Source organism: Ciconia boyciana, chromosome 8 (genome assembly GCF_034638445.1).
Source record: "Ciconia boyciana chromosome 8, ASM3463844v1, whole genome shotgun sequence".
In the NCBI taxonomy this organism is placed as follows: domain Eukaryota; kingdom Metazoa; phylum Chordata; class Aves; order Ciconiiformes; family Ciconiidae; genus Ciconia; species Ciconia boyciana.
The window spans coordinates 7,479,337-7,497,982 of NC_132941.1; the positions used below are offsets into that span (position 1 = coordinate 7,479,337).

The 18,646-nt window shown below is 46.2% G+C and overlaps 1 protein-coding gene across 1 annotated transcript in view; it reads right to left on the bottom strand.

Annotated features, from left to right (window-relative positions):
* The window catches only part of ST8SIA2 (ST8 alpha-N-acetyl-neuraminide alpha-2,8-sialyltransferase 2), a 32,066-nt gene extending 31,359 nt beyond the window's left edge, over nucleotides 1-707 (bottom strand). Inside the window, exon 1 of the mRNA XM_072870402.1 lies at nucleotides 524-707. Within this exon, the coding sequence (XP_072726503.1) occupies nucleotides 524-621 (98 nt within the window). The 5' untranslated portion in view covers nucleotides 622-707. The remainder of the gene's footprint in view (nucleotides 1-523) is intronic.
* Nucleotides 708-18,646: the final 17,939 nt, after the last annotated feature.

Here is an 18,646-nt window from a genome sequence, read left to right on the forward strand (position 1 = left end):
GGGCTGCAACTTGCCCCACCATCCCCGGCCGGCAAACTGCCTGCACCAATATCCCGCGTAGGGACCTGCTCCATCAGTCCACCAACAGAGCACTGCCCGCGCCCAAGCCCCGCTCTCCAGACCACTGGCTGCTCCAACATCTTTCATCAGACTGGTACCCGCTCCGGCATCCCTACCCAGACCTGTAACCTGCTCCAGCATCCCTACCCGGACCGCTACCTCAGCGTCTCTAACGGGCGCGGTACCAGCTCCCGCACCCCTGCCCGGACCGGCGTGGCTGCCCCCGGCCCCGCTGCGCCCCGTCCCGCCCGGGGCTGCCGCCGGCTCCGCGGCGCTGCGCGGGAGCGGGCCGAGCTCCCTTCCCACTTCGGCGCGGCAAGAAACCGGGAGAGCCGGAGACAAAGAAACTGTCCGGGCGCCCCCCCCCGCCGCCGCCGCCGCCGCCGCCGCCGCCGCCGCCGCCTCCGCCTCCTCCAGCACCCCTATGCTCCGCGCCCCGCCGCGCCGGGAAGGGGGCATTTACCCGCTCTCCTCCTCGATCTCGGAGATATCGGCGAAGATGAGGAAACAGACAAGCAGCGTGAGCAACGCCAGCGTCCAGCCCCGGCACGGCAGCGGCATGGCTCCCGGGCTGGGCTGGCCTGGGCTGGCCTGGGCTGGGCCGCTCCGCGCCGCTCCGCGGGGTGCGGAGCGCGGCGCCGCGTCCCGGCTCGGCGCCGCCGCCGCCGCCGCCGCCCGGCGGGGCCGCTCCGCCCCTCGGCGCCCGCGGAGCGCCCGTCCCGCCCCGCCCGGCGCGGGGAGGGGAAGGGAGGGGAGCGGAGCGGAGCGGAGCGGAGGGGAGGGGGCGCACGGGGCGGGCTCTGTCCCCGCCGCCCCCCGCCGCCAAAGTTTGCGGCGCGTCCCCGCGGCGTCCCGGGAGCGGCGGGGAGGGGCCGCCCCTCGGCCCGGGGGTGGGGGAGCCGCCGCCGCCGCCTCCCCGGCCCGGCGGGTGTCCCCTGCGAGCGGGCTTTGGTTTGGTTGTCGCTTGCCCTGCGCGGCCGTGGCGCGTCCCCTGCCGTGGGCGCAGCGGCGCGGGGTGACAGGGTCAGTCCTGGCGGGGGGGTACGCGCGGGCGGGCGGGCGGCTTCTCCCCGAAAGGACAAAAACTGTAATGAAATAAGACAAAGGTGACTCCCGTTTGCGATGGCGGTGATTGTCCCTTTTCCTCTCTCGCAAGGGGCGTGCAATAAAGCAGGTCTGTTGGAATGAAAAGCACTCTGTAAGCAAAGATGACGAATAACTAATCACACCTCCCTCTATTACTATTAATACCCATTTTGGTAACAGTAATTCTTTACGTTACCGTAAATACTGACCGTCATAACCACACCAGTCCTACCGTGACTCTCTAAATCTCGCTGGGGTTAGAACAGGCAGAATTGGTTAAGCAGAAACCGCACAAGGGGCTCCGCTTCTGAGGCACTTGGATGCGTCTCTGCCACGCTCGCAGCCCCCGCAAGCGACGTCCTGCAGGCTACAGGCATACCCTTAGATTTTGTTATGGAGAGAGAAGGCTGCAGTTTCTATCCAGAAAGAGAGATGAAAACCTATGAAAGATGGGAAGATGGAAAAAGGGACTGGCTGGACCAAAGAACGGCCAAAAAAAGACCAAGAGGTCCTTTCCCTACATTCCTGTTATCTGTTAGTCCAGCGCCAGCCCCAAAGAGGAGAGGCCGGCCGTGCTGGGGGTTAGGCAAGGCCAGCCTGGCAGACCGTCTCCAAATGCAAGCATAATCCTTTCGGACCAGAAAGTTGCTGAAAATCAGAATATCTGGTGATATATGCACCGCCGAGCTGGAGAGGGACGCAGTGGATTTATAATGCAGCAGATAGAAGAAGCACAGATGTGTTGAGAGAGAGAGATACTAATTGCTTACATATTTAAAACAGCATCTTTAGCCTGAATGGGAGGCACCATTAAGCAAAACAGAGCTATTAACTGGGGCCACTTGGAAAGCTGCCATTTTCCCTTCTGTGCACGGCTTTTTGCATCAATACAAAAGTACATTGCTCAGGGCGTGATACGCTGTCAGTGTTGTGTGATTCCTACTGAGGACGCCGAGGTGCTTTGCACCGGGGTAAGCGTGTCCATACGTACGGGGATGCGTAACGCCGGTATTGTGTAGGGAAGGCATACTCAGCAGAAGACTTTTCTCTTTATCTGGATTAAATGGTGGAAGGAGCCCGTTACGGCCGATGTGCTTTCCTGGGGAGCCTGAAACTCTTGTAGAAAGAGGAGACAAACAAATCACCGTTACATTTATGGGTAAAAAATACAACTTAGGTGAGTCTGGTACAATTACATTGTAGTATATATGGCAAATTTACAGTCCAGTATACAGCTTTTATAATAGAGCATATTCAGGCCCCTGGGGAAAAAGTGATTTTAGGTGGTGTATGTAGCCCCATAATTTACCTTCTGCATAAATCTGAGAAAAGCCTCATTTTCCTTCTGTTTTATTCTTCTCGGACTCTTTTTGCTCACCCTATTCTGGAGTTTCACAGCAGTGTGACTGGCCTGAGGATGAGGAAACAGGCTTTGAGGTGACCTTGCTGGTGCAGGGACTGACATCGGGGTTTCCCGAGATGCAGTGGGGCAGAGCACCAGTCCCCTGTGATTCAGGAGCACCACACCGCAGCTGGCTTCCGTCTTACACTTCCTTGAGAATACAGATGGAGATATCTGCTCCTGCATCTTTTTCAGCTCCATCCCAGGTGGTGTTTCAGCTTCTTTTGTCTGATCTTTCTGTTTCAGTTGCCAATCACAGTGGCGATGTGCAAGAACTGAAATCTCGATGGAGGCTGAGCATTAAGTGGGGGGATCATTCAGTGCGTGGTGGGAGTCGGTTTGCCTGGATGAGGACTCTCACAGGGGCAGGGACGTCCTGTCTGCTGAGATGTGTCTCTTGCTGAGGAGTAGCTTGTCTTAAAAGACACGCTGGGATTTGACTCTGCTCCCGCATAAGTCAATGGAAATGCTGCTATTAACTGAAATGAAAAAAAACCCCCTCCTTGCAGGATGAGCTGAGAGTTAAGCTTGATGCCCTTCACTGAAGAGCTCCACTGCTAGGGGCTTGCACAAAGAGTTCTGTGAATCTGTACTTGGTGTCATCTGTTGCTTTATTCCTCTGAAAGATGTAGGTCGGAGAGAAAGGTCATTCTTCAGCTGATCAGGCTTCCAACACAGGGACCAGGACCTTGAAGTACAGCAGGTTTTGAATGAGGAGGCAGCAAGCTATACAGAAGATGCAGGAACAGTGCAGCTTGCTGAATTATTTTGTAATCAATTAACAAGGCTGTATAACATCACCAAGTGTGACTCTGCAATGAAAACCTGGAGATCTTGTTGCACAGCTGAGGGCTAAATTCTGCACGATCAGGAGTCTTACCATAGTGATAGAAAGAAATGAATATAATAGGTACTGACTGCAGGAGAGGACATTTTACTCTGCATTCGCTCCAAGTCCATCCTTTAGAGCATCCTGGCTAGATTTGGGGGAGGAGATGATAATGCACCCTAGTTTCATGCATTTCTCTTTATCCTGAAGAACTGCAAACTGCTTTGGAGCAATTGCTGTAGTTCCTCAAGTGTTAGTCATTCTGCACATTCAATTCGCTATGAATCCTCACATGATTCAGCTTAACCAGGTGCATAAATGTTGCAGGATTGGGTCCGTAAGCATCCAGAGCCTCAATTTTATGTCTCATTTGTAAGATGGGTTGCAGGAAGATGAGAGCAAACTGTCACAAATAGACTGTTGTGGTAGAGTAATATGTTCTGAAATAGAATTAAAGGCTATTATATCTTCTAGTTCCTAATAATTCGAGGAAATAATCCTGTATCCAGAACATTGGCAGTAAATACAATAACATGTACTGAAAAAAAAAATCTTAGCATAACGGCAAAAGTAACTGCACCAGAACAATATTGCATTTTGCTGCTTTGAAGGGAGAAGAGAAAAGAAATGGCATTTTTACATTTTCTTTTGACCTTTGAGAAATATCAGGAATATGTAATAGCCATATGCACCAACAATAGCTCAGAGGATTCAGAGAGTAAGAGTTAAACACCTAGGGACATTTACAAACAACTGGCAGAGAGGTGATGAATTTAAGATGCAGGTATGAAAGGCACAGATACACAGAGAGTGCAAAAATAATACATATTTAAAATGCTTTTAATCTATGTGAGAAGCATCATTGAGAGAGGTAGTGGCTCCTGAACAAGCAAAGGAGGGACACAGAAGATGACCCACAAGGTCTTTGCCATGCTATGACGAATGATAAACCCAGTGCAGCGAGAGATCTCAGGGGACCTTTCTTCATCAAATTTGTAATGCTGTAAAATGCACATAACCTTATCATATCCATCAGCCAAAATGAACAAACTTTACAGACCATTTTAGACAGCTAAACAGTACTCTGGCGTGATGAACGGGCATGACAAATGGGAGCCTGTATTAACCAGGGTTGCGACATATCGTTGCCTCAGTATTGGCAACGAACCTGCCTCTAGGTGCTGTCTTCAATGAAACCCTCAGTCTCTCCTGTGAATGTCAGGCAACTCCTGAGGGGCATGAAGTGTTTTTTCCTCCTCAGTAAATTCATTAGCAGGAAGGAAGGATGCTGATTCAGTAGGCTTGATGCCCTCCATCTTCTCCTGAATGCTCTTGCTGGTCTCTGCATGGAGCACTCTGCAGAGCGTACCACTCCAGCATCAAGAGTCCCCAGCCTCTTTGCTCATGGATGGAGAAACACTGGTAATAACCAAGCAGCTTCCAGAGCTGTCAGTCTCCTTACCTGGCTTTATTTACCCTTGGGTAAATGTTTTCCATCTGGATCCCCAAGCAGTTAGATCCATTACTAAAGTGCATTCACCGGCCTCCTGGAAGAGCTGCGAGTCTTACTAAAGGACTCCCAAATGCTGGACAAATTGCTGTTTGATATAGGCAGGGTGATACGAATATGGTTTGCTTTTAAGAAGCAGACAGCGCTGAGATACAGCCCTAGCAGAGGCATTTAGACATGTCCCAATGTCAGTGAATGTGAATTTAGCCACATCAGAGGGGCCCATAACTTTCTGTGGTCCATCCCCTGTTGAACTGAGTGAAGAAGCATCCCTGCTCCTCATCTCTTAGGCTGGAAGGGAGAGCCCTTGCTTTCCTTGGAGGAAGAGCCAAAACCCTCCTGATTTTCTCTTCTCAGGGATTTTTGCCATTGGAAGGAGGACTCCAAGTTTATCATCTTCTTTATACCCAGAGTGGTGTAGCAGCAACAAGAAAGCTTGGTAGTTCACAAGAAAGGGAGAAGAAAATTAAACTGTATTAATTTCAAGCTCTATTAGGATTTTAAGAAAGTAAAATCAATAGAAAAGGATGGACTCAGTAGGGAACGTGACCTTATTTTCCCAGTGTCTGAAGGGGAAGTGCACACAATAGAGAGACAAAAATACTCACATCTATAAAACCAGATCAGTTTCTTTGATGTTGAAGAAGAGAAGTTAAAACACTTACGTAAACTGGCATCATTTGACTGGTGTTTAGAAGTGTCCTAAAGAGAAAAAGAGCAAAAGCAAATAATCCCCCCCCAAAATCCCCAAACCCAACCCCATCCATTAGTCCTTTCTATTTCTTTCTCTCCTGCAGTAAATTGCAAAAATGGTGTGATCCATGCAACATTTCATCAAATACAACTCGCCATTGTCAGAGCAAAATGTTTGATATAAAACAAGAATGATCTTTCTTTCTTTTTGGTCAGATAAGCTGGTTTGGATTAATAAAAATGCCACATTCACAATGATATTGATAATTTGCATGTGAAAAGCCTTCCACCTGGTAATGAAAACAATTTTTCAGTTTTGCCACCACTAGTCGCAAGAGATAAGGTCTGCTGTCCTCCCCCTCACAATTAACCACGCACACACAAAAAAGCGAAAAGGTAGAAAAAAGGGAAAAGGTAGAATATGTGTGACAATTATAAATTGCCTGTTATCTGAACCCGATGCTAAGGTATTGATATTTCCAATTGCGGCTGCACAGCTGGCACGCATTTACGGCCTGGCCGTGTGTGCATGCCAAGCCGGGCACCTCCAGGCTGGGAAGGCAGAGCTGACTACATGCTTTTGTGAAGTTTTGATACCATATTAATGGCATTTGGGGAAAAAAAAACACCCTAAAACAAGTTGGCCCCCCCCCGCCTTTGTGGTTAGCAAGCCACTGGGTGGCAGTGCTGTGTGCGCACATGTGTATATGCACACACATAATGGGGGGACACCCTCTTTTGGGGGTGTCACAAACCTGGGTATGTTTTGCTCATCCTTGATACGCTGAAGGCCACCGTGGTGCCCAAGGCAGAAGGCAGGAGAAGAAAGGGCTGAAAGATGCTTCAACTTTGAAGAGCGTAGATGATTGCTGCGTTTCCATCGACCGGTGCAAAACTGCACAGCCAGAAGGCGTGAGTGCCCGAAGGTCAGCCCCAGTGTGGGCACTGCAGGCTGATCCAAGCTGTCCCAGCCCTGCCTGCAGACCTGCACCTGCGGCATTTGTCTTGCACCGTCATCAGAGGAACAAAGCAGCCCTTTGCCGATAGTCCTGAAACAGAAAAGGCACAAGTTACCTGCCTTGTTCCCTGCCTCTACCCTAACCCACGCACGTCGCCCTTGTTCTTCCCACCCCGTAGAGAAATAATAAACTCAGCAAGGCCGTATTTTCAATGATTCAGAATATGCACATGTGCTTAGTTGTATATGAAGCGTGCACTTTTCTTGCACACAACCAGCAATGATTTGCATTTAACGACATACCCCCCAAGATAACTCCAAACTGATAAGTATTTCTCACTTATAATGGTACATTTTAAGTGTCTGATAAACAGATATAGGTTTCAGATGCCAAACTGAGACCTCATTGGGTTTTGAATTTTGTCTCTTATCTCAGTTCAAAGCTGCTAAGACGTGGCATTCCTTTTAAGTTTCTTTCTGCAGTACACCTTCATCACGGTACTTCTGTCTGCATTTCATGGCTCTTAAAGCACAGGTCATATTTGACTCTAGTTTTGGCCTGTTTCAAATTGGCAGGTTTGATTAATCTTGTCCTATACTTGACAGAAACCCAATTACTCTCCACAACTGTGTCAAGGAGGTTTGGATAAACAATTCTACATGCGGGATGAAGAAATAAGCTGTATGTGGGCACTGCGAAGTATGGGAGGGGGTTTCTTGCAAGATTAACTTGAGATTTCAGATTGTTCTTGCCTGTGAGAAGTCAGAGTGAAAAAGAGGGCTGGAGAAGATGACACAAGAATAGATAAGGAAGGAGGAGGAAATCTTTATGACCCTCCTTTGGGGCCATTCAAATAAAGAACACAGTGCTGCTAACCGCTCAAAAATCTATCACCTTAATGATGAGCACACCTGAGAAAACGTGCAAGAAGGCTGTCTTGCTTTTTCCTGGTCTTCTTATGGTCCTTGGGAAAATTTTGATCTAAATCTTTGCAAAATGTGCAGATTACAACAGCAATTAAAACAACTAAAAAAAGAAAAAAAAATCGCATGCACACATGGTCCTTTGCAAATGAGAACTTTTCTGCAAGGAAAACATGAGACTCAACAATATGTTCCATTTAGCAAAAATGACAAAATCTTAAGGGGCAATGTAAAGAATGCAACTTTTTCTTCTCCCCACCTCTTGCTAACAGCTAAAAACTGCTGTGCAAAAGGTCTTTAATGCAAAGCCTCATTTCAGCTTTAGAAAGGCACTTGATTTCTGTCTACGGTGACTGTCATTTTGCCCTCTATCAATAATAAATGCTTTTTTCTCCTCTTTTATACTAATATTTCTCATCCTTCGTGTCCTTTGTGGTGAGCAGAGCTGCTGAGTGAATTGCTTAGGCTTCAGAATAAAGGGAATTTTGAAAGAGTAAAGTAGGGCAGAGGGATTTCCCCCAAAGAGCTCTAGCCAGAAGCTGCAGGGAGAGCATGGCCCCCAGGTTAGCTCCTCTTGCGGGAGCAAGAACAGAACTTCTTTGCCTAGAGCTTGCCTCTTGGTGGCCAACACCAAGGAAAAATCACCTACATTTGATCCCAAAAGCTCTTAGGGCATTGCAAACACCCCAATCACAGTAGGAACAGCTGGGACAGGATATTTTCAATATCATACTCCCCTTCTAGATCCCAAATTAAAGTTTTTGCATACGTGACATTGTGCAGCACCACGCACTTGAAAACCCATCTCTTTGGAAACCTGATTTGTCAGTTCAGCGAGCACGTTCCTCAGGAAGGAAAACTTTAGTGCAGCTTGTGCCTAAATGTGATTTTTGCTCTGATCTTAGATCATTAGTGTCCTCTGTGGCGAGGAGCGTGAATGATTGTCTGCTGCCGGATTGCACCTAGCACAGCGAGATACCAGCAGAAGGGGGAGACTGCCCATAACACTCCTGGCAGGTTTAAATGCTCTGTACAAATGTAGGAGGAGTAAGTAGAGAGAAAAAGAGCCAGTGTGGGGGAGAGAGACCACAGGCATGTGACAGCCTTCCTGACCTAGTGATTTATTTATGGCATTCCTACAGGGGAAGAAGCCATGCAAAGACCATGAGCCTGCATGCTGCAGTAAGTGGTATGCCCGCATATATTTAGCAAGCAACAATACAAGGCACAAAATCTACCGAGGATGGGGAAATGCTTCCACTCCTTGTGAGGTTATTGAATGACTGGAGTCAGGGAATGAGAGGGTTTTATTTGGAGCAACAAGGAAGATTTCCTTTGCTTCTTTCTATAAATAAATTACAGCAAGATTCTTGGTTTCGCTTCCTTGAAAGTCAGGGTGTTTCCTCTCCCAGCGCACACCTCACCACCCTTTCCTCCTGGTCCGGCCAGCTCGTTCAAGGGCTTCTGCAGGGAATTTTGGATACTGATAGCCTTCTCAGGTCTGTAAGAGAAAAGGCTCTGTTTGCACCGAGATGCCTGCGAGATATATTTCACAGTGAGCTGCTATCTCCAGGGCAGGTGAACAATGAAAGGAGCATTGCAGAGAATAGGCCTCAGATATACCGCAAAAAAAGGCAGAATCTGTGTCGGCTGAAACCAGTCGCAATGTTCATTGGGCTGATGAATACTTGCATTGGCAGATGGGAACATTTATAAAGTACAGTATTGCGTGAGGGAACTGCACAAAGATTAACTCTGAACTGCGATTCTGCGAGGTGCTGAGTCCCTGCAGCTCCTGATGAAGACCCCATTACTCTGGCCACCATAAATAGATGTCATCAAAGTGGTTCAACTTCTCTTCGGACTGGAGCAAACCCTGGATTTCACAAGGATGGTGCAGTCACAAGTGGGACCTGCAGCATAGCAGGAGGCTGCACCGTGCTGGGGGGAGAGCAAAGGGGAACACAGGGTATTCGTTAGCACTCGGCAGACCTTTCACATCACAAAATATTAAGCTCTAAATGAGGACAGGGTCTAACTTTAGAGCTCTTGGCTCTGATGTCTAAATTTGACCTCATCAGAAACAAGATCTTAAACAAAAGCCTGGGCCATCCCCTTTTGTTTCTGAATTTAGCTTCTGCTTCAGCTTTGGGGATTTCAGGAGGCAGCTCCTGGAGATCTGTGGGTACACAGGGCACCAAGTGTCCCAGCTGCCTCTCCAGCTGTGCAAAGCTGAGGGTCTGATGGCTTGAAGAAGGCTCAGAAGCATCAGCATTGACTTGACTTGAGGAGCTGGATTTAATTACTCCAGGAGTGGACTTAATGCTTGGACTTGCATCCCAATCAAACTTGTCTGTCGTTCATAGATTCCTAGTGGAAAAAAATAATCTCCATTTATATATGGGAATATAATAATCAATCAAGCTTTATTGCTCCTGTTTCCATTCTAGCAGCTTATAACCACATAATAAAAGCACATAATGAAAACATCATAAAAACACACAGTAAAAACACATTCACCATGCAAGCATTGCCATCTTAGCACATCCTGGATAGAAATGCTGAAGAGTTCTTGAGGCTTCTGGTATGTACTAGTAACCTCCATAACACTACATCACACCCACCCTTTCCACTTGAGGAGTGCTATCTATTTAAACGACAATGGTTATGGAAGACACACGTAAACATTGGGATTCAGCAAACTAAGAACACGAAAGGTCTCCAGAAGAGTTTTGCCTTCTTGGCTTTACAAAGTTGGTTAGAAAATTCTGTGAGAAAAGCCTCTTCAGCTGCTTTTGTTGTATTATAGCCCTTAGTGGAAAAGCCGCATGAGATGGGTGTTGTATTAACACTCTTCTTCCCTGTGGTTTAAATTAAGGTTCATCTTCACAGGCACTCCTTTGCTTTACTTTGAAGGATGCAAACAGCTTGCTCTGCCTCCCTGCTCTAGCTTCATTTTCCTGACACTTTTTCATATATCCTTGCTCTGGCAGACCATGGTTTGCTCTCACTGTAGATGAATCAACACTCTGAACCTGCAATAGCACGGGGACTGGGGGATGATTCTGCACCCTGACAAAAGATATTGGTCCATGCTAACTCTCCTTTACACCCAAACTGTTTTGATTCATGTCAGATGACTCTCACTGTGTCGCATTGAGATATCAGTGGCAGAGTAGCAGCACTCCTGGACTTCTTTTCCCACCCCATGGAGTAGCGACTCCTTTATCTGGGGAAAGTTGCTTAGGTCAAAGCCTTGTGTTGCTGGCCACTGAACCTACCCACTTGTCCCTTCACATATTTTCCAAGTTTCTCACACAGTTATTTCACTGAGTGAATAAAATGGAAAGTAATCATCAATCCCTTCAGCAACTTTATCCTTCACTTCAATAGTGACAGAATAGTTACCTCTCACTTTAATAAGAGCCTCTTGAATTCTTCTCTCTTTCAAAGATTTTGTTTTGATTTTGAAGCCAACATTACAGTGACACTGTGAACTTAATGGCTCAGCTACAGGTTGATTTTTCTTTTTTTTTTTAAAGCCACAGATGTTACTAGTAACTTCTAAGACGACTGAACCTGGTTATCTTAGAGATTAAAGGCAATATTGCTCCCAGTTTTTTTCCAGCTGCTTATTTTGTGTCTTTGGGAAACACTTTGTACTCACATGGCTTTGCTTTTTTTTTCCATTACTTCTCTCTCCTTTGTTTGCCTGACACTTTCATGCAGAGAAAGGGGAGAATCATAAACTAGGCAAATGTGATTTGATCACAGAGCTGGTAGGGGGCAGGTACAGTCAATCACGCTGCCTTGAACTCTCTTGTGTGCGATCAGCTGGAGTTTGTTTGGAGAGAGTCCCCTAAAATTATGTAGCACAAAGATGCCAATCCGAAGGGATCAAGGGATGCCTTTGCATGGACTCTGGATCAGGCATAGTATGTAAATATTCCCCCATATCATTTGCAGATGTGGGAAAAGCTGGAGGTTTATCTACCAAAACCTGTAGATTGATTCAGCCGCAGAAAAGAAACTCCTGGCCCTGGTCCTTCGGTTCCTCTCATGACACATAAAACCACCATCAGAGGCATTTTTTTTCCAAGTTCTTAGCCTCTTCAGAGACACACTAAATTAAACTGAATTCCCTTGGTTTCTCTTAATCTTACAAAAAATGCAAGATGCAAAGCAAACCCCTTGTCAGCAAACACATTACAGATGAAGGCAGCAAAGCTCCCACCCTTACACCAGCTCTGCATTTAGTCCCTGGGATGTTAACTGTTCCTTTATCTACTGAAAAGGAATGTTAAAAAGTTTAATTGGCATGTAATGAGATAACTATAACAAGTTAATTAGTTCTCAATTAAATTGCGTTTACCATACGTTCTGAATGTGTCGTTAGCAATTAACGACACCTAATGAACTTGCAATAGCAACTGAGTTTACAACGATAAGGAAAATAATAATAATAATGCTCACACGTGGTTTCATAGCGCATTAGAAGCGACAAATGATTTGATAAGTATGTGGTTAAATCACCATATCTTGTGCAGCCGCTGGAAGGGAAACATCCAAGAATTTTTTTCTGGCACATCTAACAGGGTCTGGGAGGAAACAATTGGCTTTCAGGATAGGTCTTGTTGGGAAAAATAATTCCCCGAGAGCTGTAGGAGCATTGCAAAGGAGAAGGGAAAGCAAAGCTGCAGGATGAGGTTAATTATTCAGTTTAGACTTAAGAAAGCATGACAAAGAAAGAGCATAACAAACAATTGGAATAAGGTGGAAACCCCGGTGGATGAGGGAAAAGGGTTAAATTATTTTCCAAGATCACTTAAGCAGGTGAGTATATGGAGAGCAATTTGTCTCTGTGCTTCGACTTAACCTCCCCTTAATGCTTTGCACCATTAGAGTGCCACACCGAATAGGCATTAGAAGGAAAAAACCCTACAAACTAATTTACATTTTAATGAATTTTTAATTGAACCAAAATCTGTTGTTTCTGTTTAAAGATGCAGTGTTGACTTTGTGGTCTGTGCTACTGAGAGCCAAGTGGGATCTTAATGTGATAAAAACAATGATAACGCTAAGCTTAATTAGGTTTGAAAGCGTGCCTGGTAAAGTGGCATGGGATAAAAACGTTACCTTCCTGCATCGAAGCCGAGCAGCGGGGCTGGGCAGAGCCTGCACCACTCGGCTGTCCTGGCTGCGATGAAGCAAGAGCCAGAGCCGGTACTTCTTGCTTGTGCAAAGCTCAACCGATGGCACAAGTGGGGTGGGAGAGAAAAACCTGATCCCATATGCAATAGGATCACCCACAGTAACTTTAGCTCCATCTTCTCCTGCCATTAGATCCAGCTTTAATGACAGGCAGGACCTACTGGGGTTTCTCTAATCACTTTTCTCTTCATAACAGGTTATATCGAAATGCCAAAGCTTGGGAATTGCACTTTCCAAGGCCAGGACTTGGAGGCATGGGCTCTCATGCCCTTCTCCATCCTGGAGCGTGCCTCCAGCAAAAGAAACATATCCTCCCCCTATGCATCCAAGCCTACCTAGAGCTAGGAGACAAGAGAATAGCCCTTACGCAGGGATTTCTGACCAGCTGCACTTGGATTTAACCAAAAATGCTCCCCAGTATTGAGGTGCGCTCATTTGTGCTCTCTCTGTGGTACCTGTAATTCTACTCCAGACATTTTAAGGCATTTTCTTGTGTTTTTAATGTCTTGTACCGAACGATTTGCCAAGTTGACCGTGGCACGCACGTACCTAAGGAGCTCACTGAAATGGCAGCAAAGCAGCTATTTTAACACTAGTTTCTTGCATGTCCTCTTGTTTCATCCTTCCTCTGGCTGCCTCTGCTCCTGAGCGGATTGCTCCGTTCATAACATGCTCAGGGTTTCACATAATTAAACCTTGGTTTTATTAGTTATTATTTATCAGGTTATTGTTGGTTTGGTTGTACAATGAGCATAAGCTGAACACACCCCTCACCTCCACAGAAAGCCCGAGCATCTGACAGTCTAATGAACCCAAATAAAATCACAGCAATCAAAAACAAGCTATGGCAGCAGGTTTCAAAACCTGTTAAAATCACTGTGAGCTTTGTCTTCAATATCCTGCTGATACCTACCAGGTCCTGCATTTTGCAGCAATTTGCTCCACTATTGCCCTGTTATGACACTTGAATTTATATTGTGTATGAGTCACTAGCCTTCAATGCTCAACTTTGTCCTTTACATTACTTGCCACATTATTTTTGACTTTTAAAAGTAAGGGTTCCCCCAACCAGTTTATTTCATACTTCTTCCCGGTGCCAGTGGGCAGTAATTTGGTTCCCTGTTAGCATGGGCTGGAAACATGTTCCTTCCTAAAGGGAGCAAGTTTGTCACTAAAAGCATCCTTGCATGCATAGTGGGTGCAGAACAGTTAAGACAGAGACCTTCCACCTCATCACACGCCTGAAACTCTCCTGATTTCTAGTTGGAAGCAAGCAACTTTTCACTGCTCCATCAATTTTTCAACTGCTGGTGATTTTGCCTTCAGAGGCATTAAACTCCAAACTCTCTTTCCCTACTTTGCTGCCGTATCTCAGCTGCTGCCCTCTGGAGCTAGATCGTCCGAACAGAGAGAGCCACAGCTCTCCTCGCATTGCCTTGGCTCAGGAAATTATTCCTGCCTGCCCCGCCTTGCTTTGCAAAGCAGGAGCTGTCAGTGAAGCCTGCTGTTGCTGGGTGTGGTAAGCAGAGTGGTCCAAGAATAGCCCTCGGTCCTGACAGGGCATAATCCCAGAATAGCTGGGACATTAGGAAGTTAATGGAAGGGGAAAGAAGTCACTGGGAATTTTGAATTTCAATGAGGGACACCAGGACCCCCAAAGCCACACGTATCGAGAGAGGTAACGTACTGAGCCCAGGACTCAGCAGACTCTTGCCTTTGCACGAGACATCACAGTGGGGATTCACCTGCCCGTAGCAGGTTATCAGGACCTCTCTGGGCAGGCGGGGTGCTGATGAGTGCTAGCTTCCCAAGAGCAGATCTGGAAGAGGTTATTATGTTTCCAGTGTATTGTCATCTCTCTAAACTCCTTTTTTCACTTGGCCGTGGAGCATGAGCAGTCCCAGAGCTGGAAGGCTGGATGTAAATCCAGTTAGCATGGCTGGGAAGCTCTCAGGGGGCAGACAGAGACCAAGGAGAGGCTTTTTTGCATGTATTTCTGCTGCATTTGTGCAGGAGCTTGTCACTCTCTAGCCCATAGGAACAAGCTATCTTGAAATCCAGGAAACAGCTGCTAAATAGCAGAGATGTCTTTGCATTTATACGATGATCATTACTGGAGTGTGTGAACTCACGCTTCTGCAGACAAGCTCTAAATGTGGGTGAGCACCACCTCATTTTGCTTTTTCCTTCAAAAAGGGTCTTTCAACAAATTGTGCCCTTCCTGCCCTGCCTTTCTCTTCTCTCCTACTCTCTCCTCCCTCCTCCCGTGCTGCTACTGTGGGAAGTTAAATGTCAAGTCAATTGAACAATTTTCCATTTTGCTTTGACAGTTGCAGACATTTGAGGCCACCTGGAGCTCCTGTGGCATCAAGTGATGGACCAGGCCAAGGGAGCACCGTCTCCCTCTCTAATGAGCCTCAGCCGTGTGGCTGGCAGGTCCTCACAAGCGCCACAGCAGAGGAGTCTTTCTGCCATAGAGGTCACCTCCTAGTCAGCTTAGAACATTTCCTTGGAGAGATTTGTAGCCGAGGGCTGTGGCTCCGAATTTAGCTTGGTCTGGGTGATACAGGATCTCAGACCCAGATAACATTCACTTTCCTGCTTTCAGAAACAGAGTGATACTCAGTAAACCACTCCCGATGCCAGACAAAATAAATGGCAAAGAGGTGAACCACCATTATTTACCGTTGAGGTCTTTGCTGTCTGGTGAGTCCAGCTGTGCTGGCACCTTCAAGACCAGACCTCGTCGCAGAGCCAAGAGAGGCCTGGAGAGAGGTGCTGGATGTGCAGCTGCAGATGAGTTTTTCAGAGCAGGCTCGGGGGTTAGTGCACCCCAAGATATACCTTGGAGGTGTATCTACTGCCGGCATCTACCTACGACTGGGGAGAGGGTGGGATGTGGAGCTGACCGTGCTTTTGCTGAGCTTTCACGTGGAGTGGGCACCGCTGGTAGTTCCAGCACAGTGAAAGTTGAATATCCATTCCCAAGTGCTACCAGTTGCAATTCACTCACCAAACACCTATTACAAAGTTGCTTTTGTGGTGGGCTCAAAAAAACCTCAAAAACCAAAAAAAGCTGGCTAGTTGCTTTTTTGCTGATTTAGGTGCCTATGGCCCAGCACTACAGAAAAGACACTTCTGAAGTGAAGGATCGCTTAGAGATTATTTCTTTCCATAGCTCCATGTAAAATCTGTCTACTTCTCCCCCACAGTTGAATCAGATCCATTGATCTTACACTGCAAGCTTTGCCTCTCCCTTTTCACCTGCTTCTGCCTCTGTTCCACATAGTCTGGTAATGATTTCAAGCTACAAGAGCTCAGTGCTTCCTTATAATGAGTTCACTTGTATCACAAAGCCTAATTTTGGGTACCTGGATGGAAAATATTGTCAAGGTCCCATTTATGAAAATGTCTTTAGTTCTGAGAAAGATGATTTGCAGTTCTGTTTAGGAAAATGACGCCAACGAAGGGAATTTAGTGCAGAAAGGTCCACAAAGCATCTGTTCCACATGCTACAGGCCACAAAACACTTTCCATCTCTCTTTATCTAACTTAATGTCTACAGGAAAAAATAGGCCCACAATGGATTGTGCTGCAGGAGGTCTCCCAATGTCCTAAGTTCTTCTGTCCTAAGTTCAATGTCCTAAGCATCTTTGGGAGAGAAAGGTACCTGAAAGATGGGTTTATGTGAATGTTGCTGCAGTGGTTTAAGATGTTGCCTCCTCCTCAGAGAGGAACATCGACCTGGACCTCAGTTGCACCCAAGCAGGTTCTGGCATCCTTCTTCAAAGCCACCATCACCACATGATGCAAGATGCAGACCTGTGTGCAGAAGAGGCTGAGGTGCTAAGCTGAGGGGAGAGAAGCTTTGGTGGATAGGCAGCAAAACAGCTGGAGGCTGTAACTTCCTAAGCTGTTGCAGCAGGAATTCATCTGCCCGTGCTCTGTAACTAGGAGGTCCTAGTGAGTATGTGGCTGTACACCCGTTTCCAACAAGGCTTAGGTCAATCGTGATCATTTTGTTCCCCAGCTCTGTAATGAGGATAGGCATAGAAAAGCTGTCTAAGTGGATTGATATAATTGACTCAAGCAGAGATCAAAATCTCCTAGGAGATTAGGACTATGGTCTTCTTTGAATGTGGATAGTTCCTAGCACAACAGAGCCCTGACTTTGGTTAGGCCTACTGCAAGTTAATAAGTGTAATAAATTATATAATGGATGGAAGAACTTAAACAAAACACTTCTGCCCAAGAAGGTAGAAGTTATTTTTCAATAGCACACTGTTCAGGTTTTCACCAGGCTTCAGCTGCTTTTTTAATAATGAAATAGATGAACAAGTGAAATACATATGCTTAAACCACGATCCTAATTGAAATACATTATGGTCAAACAGGGCATGTTCTACACAGGCAGAGATCAGTGTGATAAAGCAAGGAACAAGATGGAATAGTGCTTCAGAAGTGTTTAAAAGCTCTTCCCATTCGGCAGGAGTGGCTCACATTTGCAAAACATTTATTCAAGTCTTAGTTGAAAATAAATCCTTAAATGTAGCTATGCTATTGAGAGGTTGCAAACTGGTAGTGGCCTCTTTAATCATTGTCCCATTCAAGCCCTAATCAGCGCAGCATCTGCAGGAATGAGTGGTAGGAGCTGAGAATTCACCTCCTCAGCAGGGTGAGGTTGTGTGTGTCTCTTCTTCCTAATTAGAAACTCTATTCAAATGTTAATCAGCAACACCATAATTAAGGAGGATTAAAGAGAAAACTCGGACATTGCTTCGCTGATGTGGCTAAAGAGGTTTTTTTCCTTTCTTGTAACAAATAAGGATGTTCTTCTCCTGGTGGAAGTCAGTTTGTTTTCCAAGTGTTGTTTGACTTTACCTTAGCAGCGAGGATGCCACCCCTCCTCCACGATGCTGCAGCCATGGAGGGCAGTTGTTTTACATCCAAGACCTTCTGCCTTTTGTCAGCCATCTGAGCCACTGGTCCTTGGTAAACGTTGCTGGTCTGCTGAGGCAATGATGAGGGACTCGGCCACCACAGCTGAGAGGAACTTGGGAAATACTGAAGACACAGGTGGCCTGAGAGAAGGTCACAGGAATAAGTTCTCTGTCCCCCCAACATTAGCTTTGAGCCCTCTCCTCAGTTATTCCAGTACTTTAATGCCCTTCTTATCCCATGTCTTCCCTGCCGATACAGGCTCCTAAGCTGCCCTGCTTGGATTTTTCTTTAGAGAAAGGAAGAAAATCACTGGTGGGGTGAGATGAAATCAAATGAATCAGAGCTGAATGGGAGAAGTCAATGGAGGAATATTCTTATAACTGATGGAAATGGACATAATCCTGCAACTGGAAGGGACAAAACCACTAGAGATTATATCAATCAGGATGACTCCAGACCAGACAGAATAAAGATGGACCACAGAACCAATGGGCACTTTTCCATTTAGAGTTTCTCTGCTCTCCCCTATTCCAAGGGAAAAGGTGCTACACAACTAGAGACCATGTCCTTCTCCAACACCCTCTCCTGAGCTGCATCCATCACATGCCATGCCTTGCTCAGCAATACCACGTCATTCCCAGTGCCTTCCTGTGCCCCATAATTAGGGGAAACAAAAAACTCTCTTTGTGTTTCTTCTGAGAGATGAGCTCAGCTGGCATAAAATGAAACCATTTGTCTAATGGTCTAATATTTGGAAAAAATCCCTTCAAAGAGACTGTACTGGAACTGGCAAGTCCTCCAAATACATGAAATGATTTAATTAAAGGTGACAATTTAAACAGAAACTTTAGTGGATAGTGACCTCATTGTAAGTCTGTATTTCGCTATTGCAAAAAATTAGCAGCAGGTGAGACTGCCCTCAGGAATCAAATGTAACATAACCGAAATCCTGACACAAAAATATTCCCCCGAACTCTGGGGCCAGGGAGAACTCCCTTCATTTGCATCTTTCAACAAAATGAAAAAATCAAA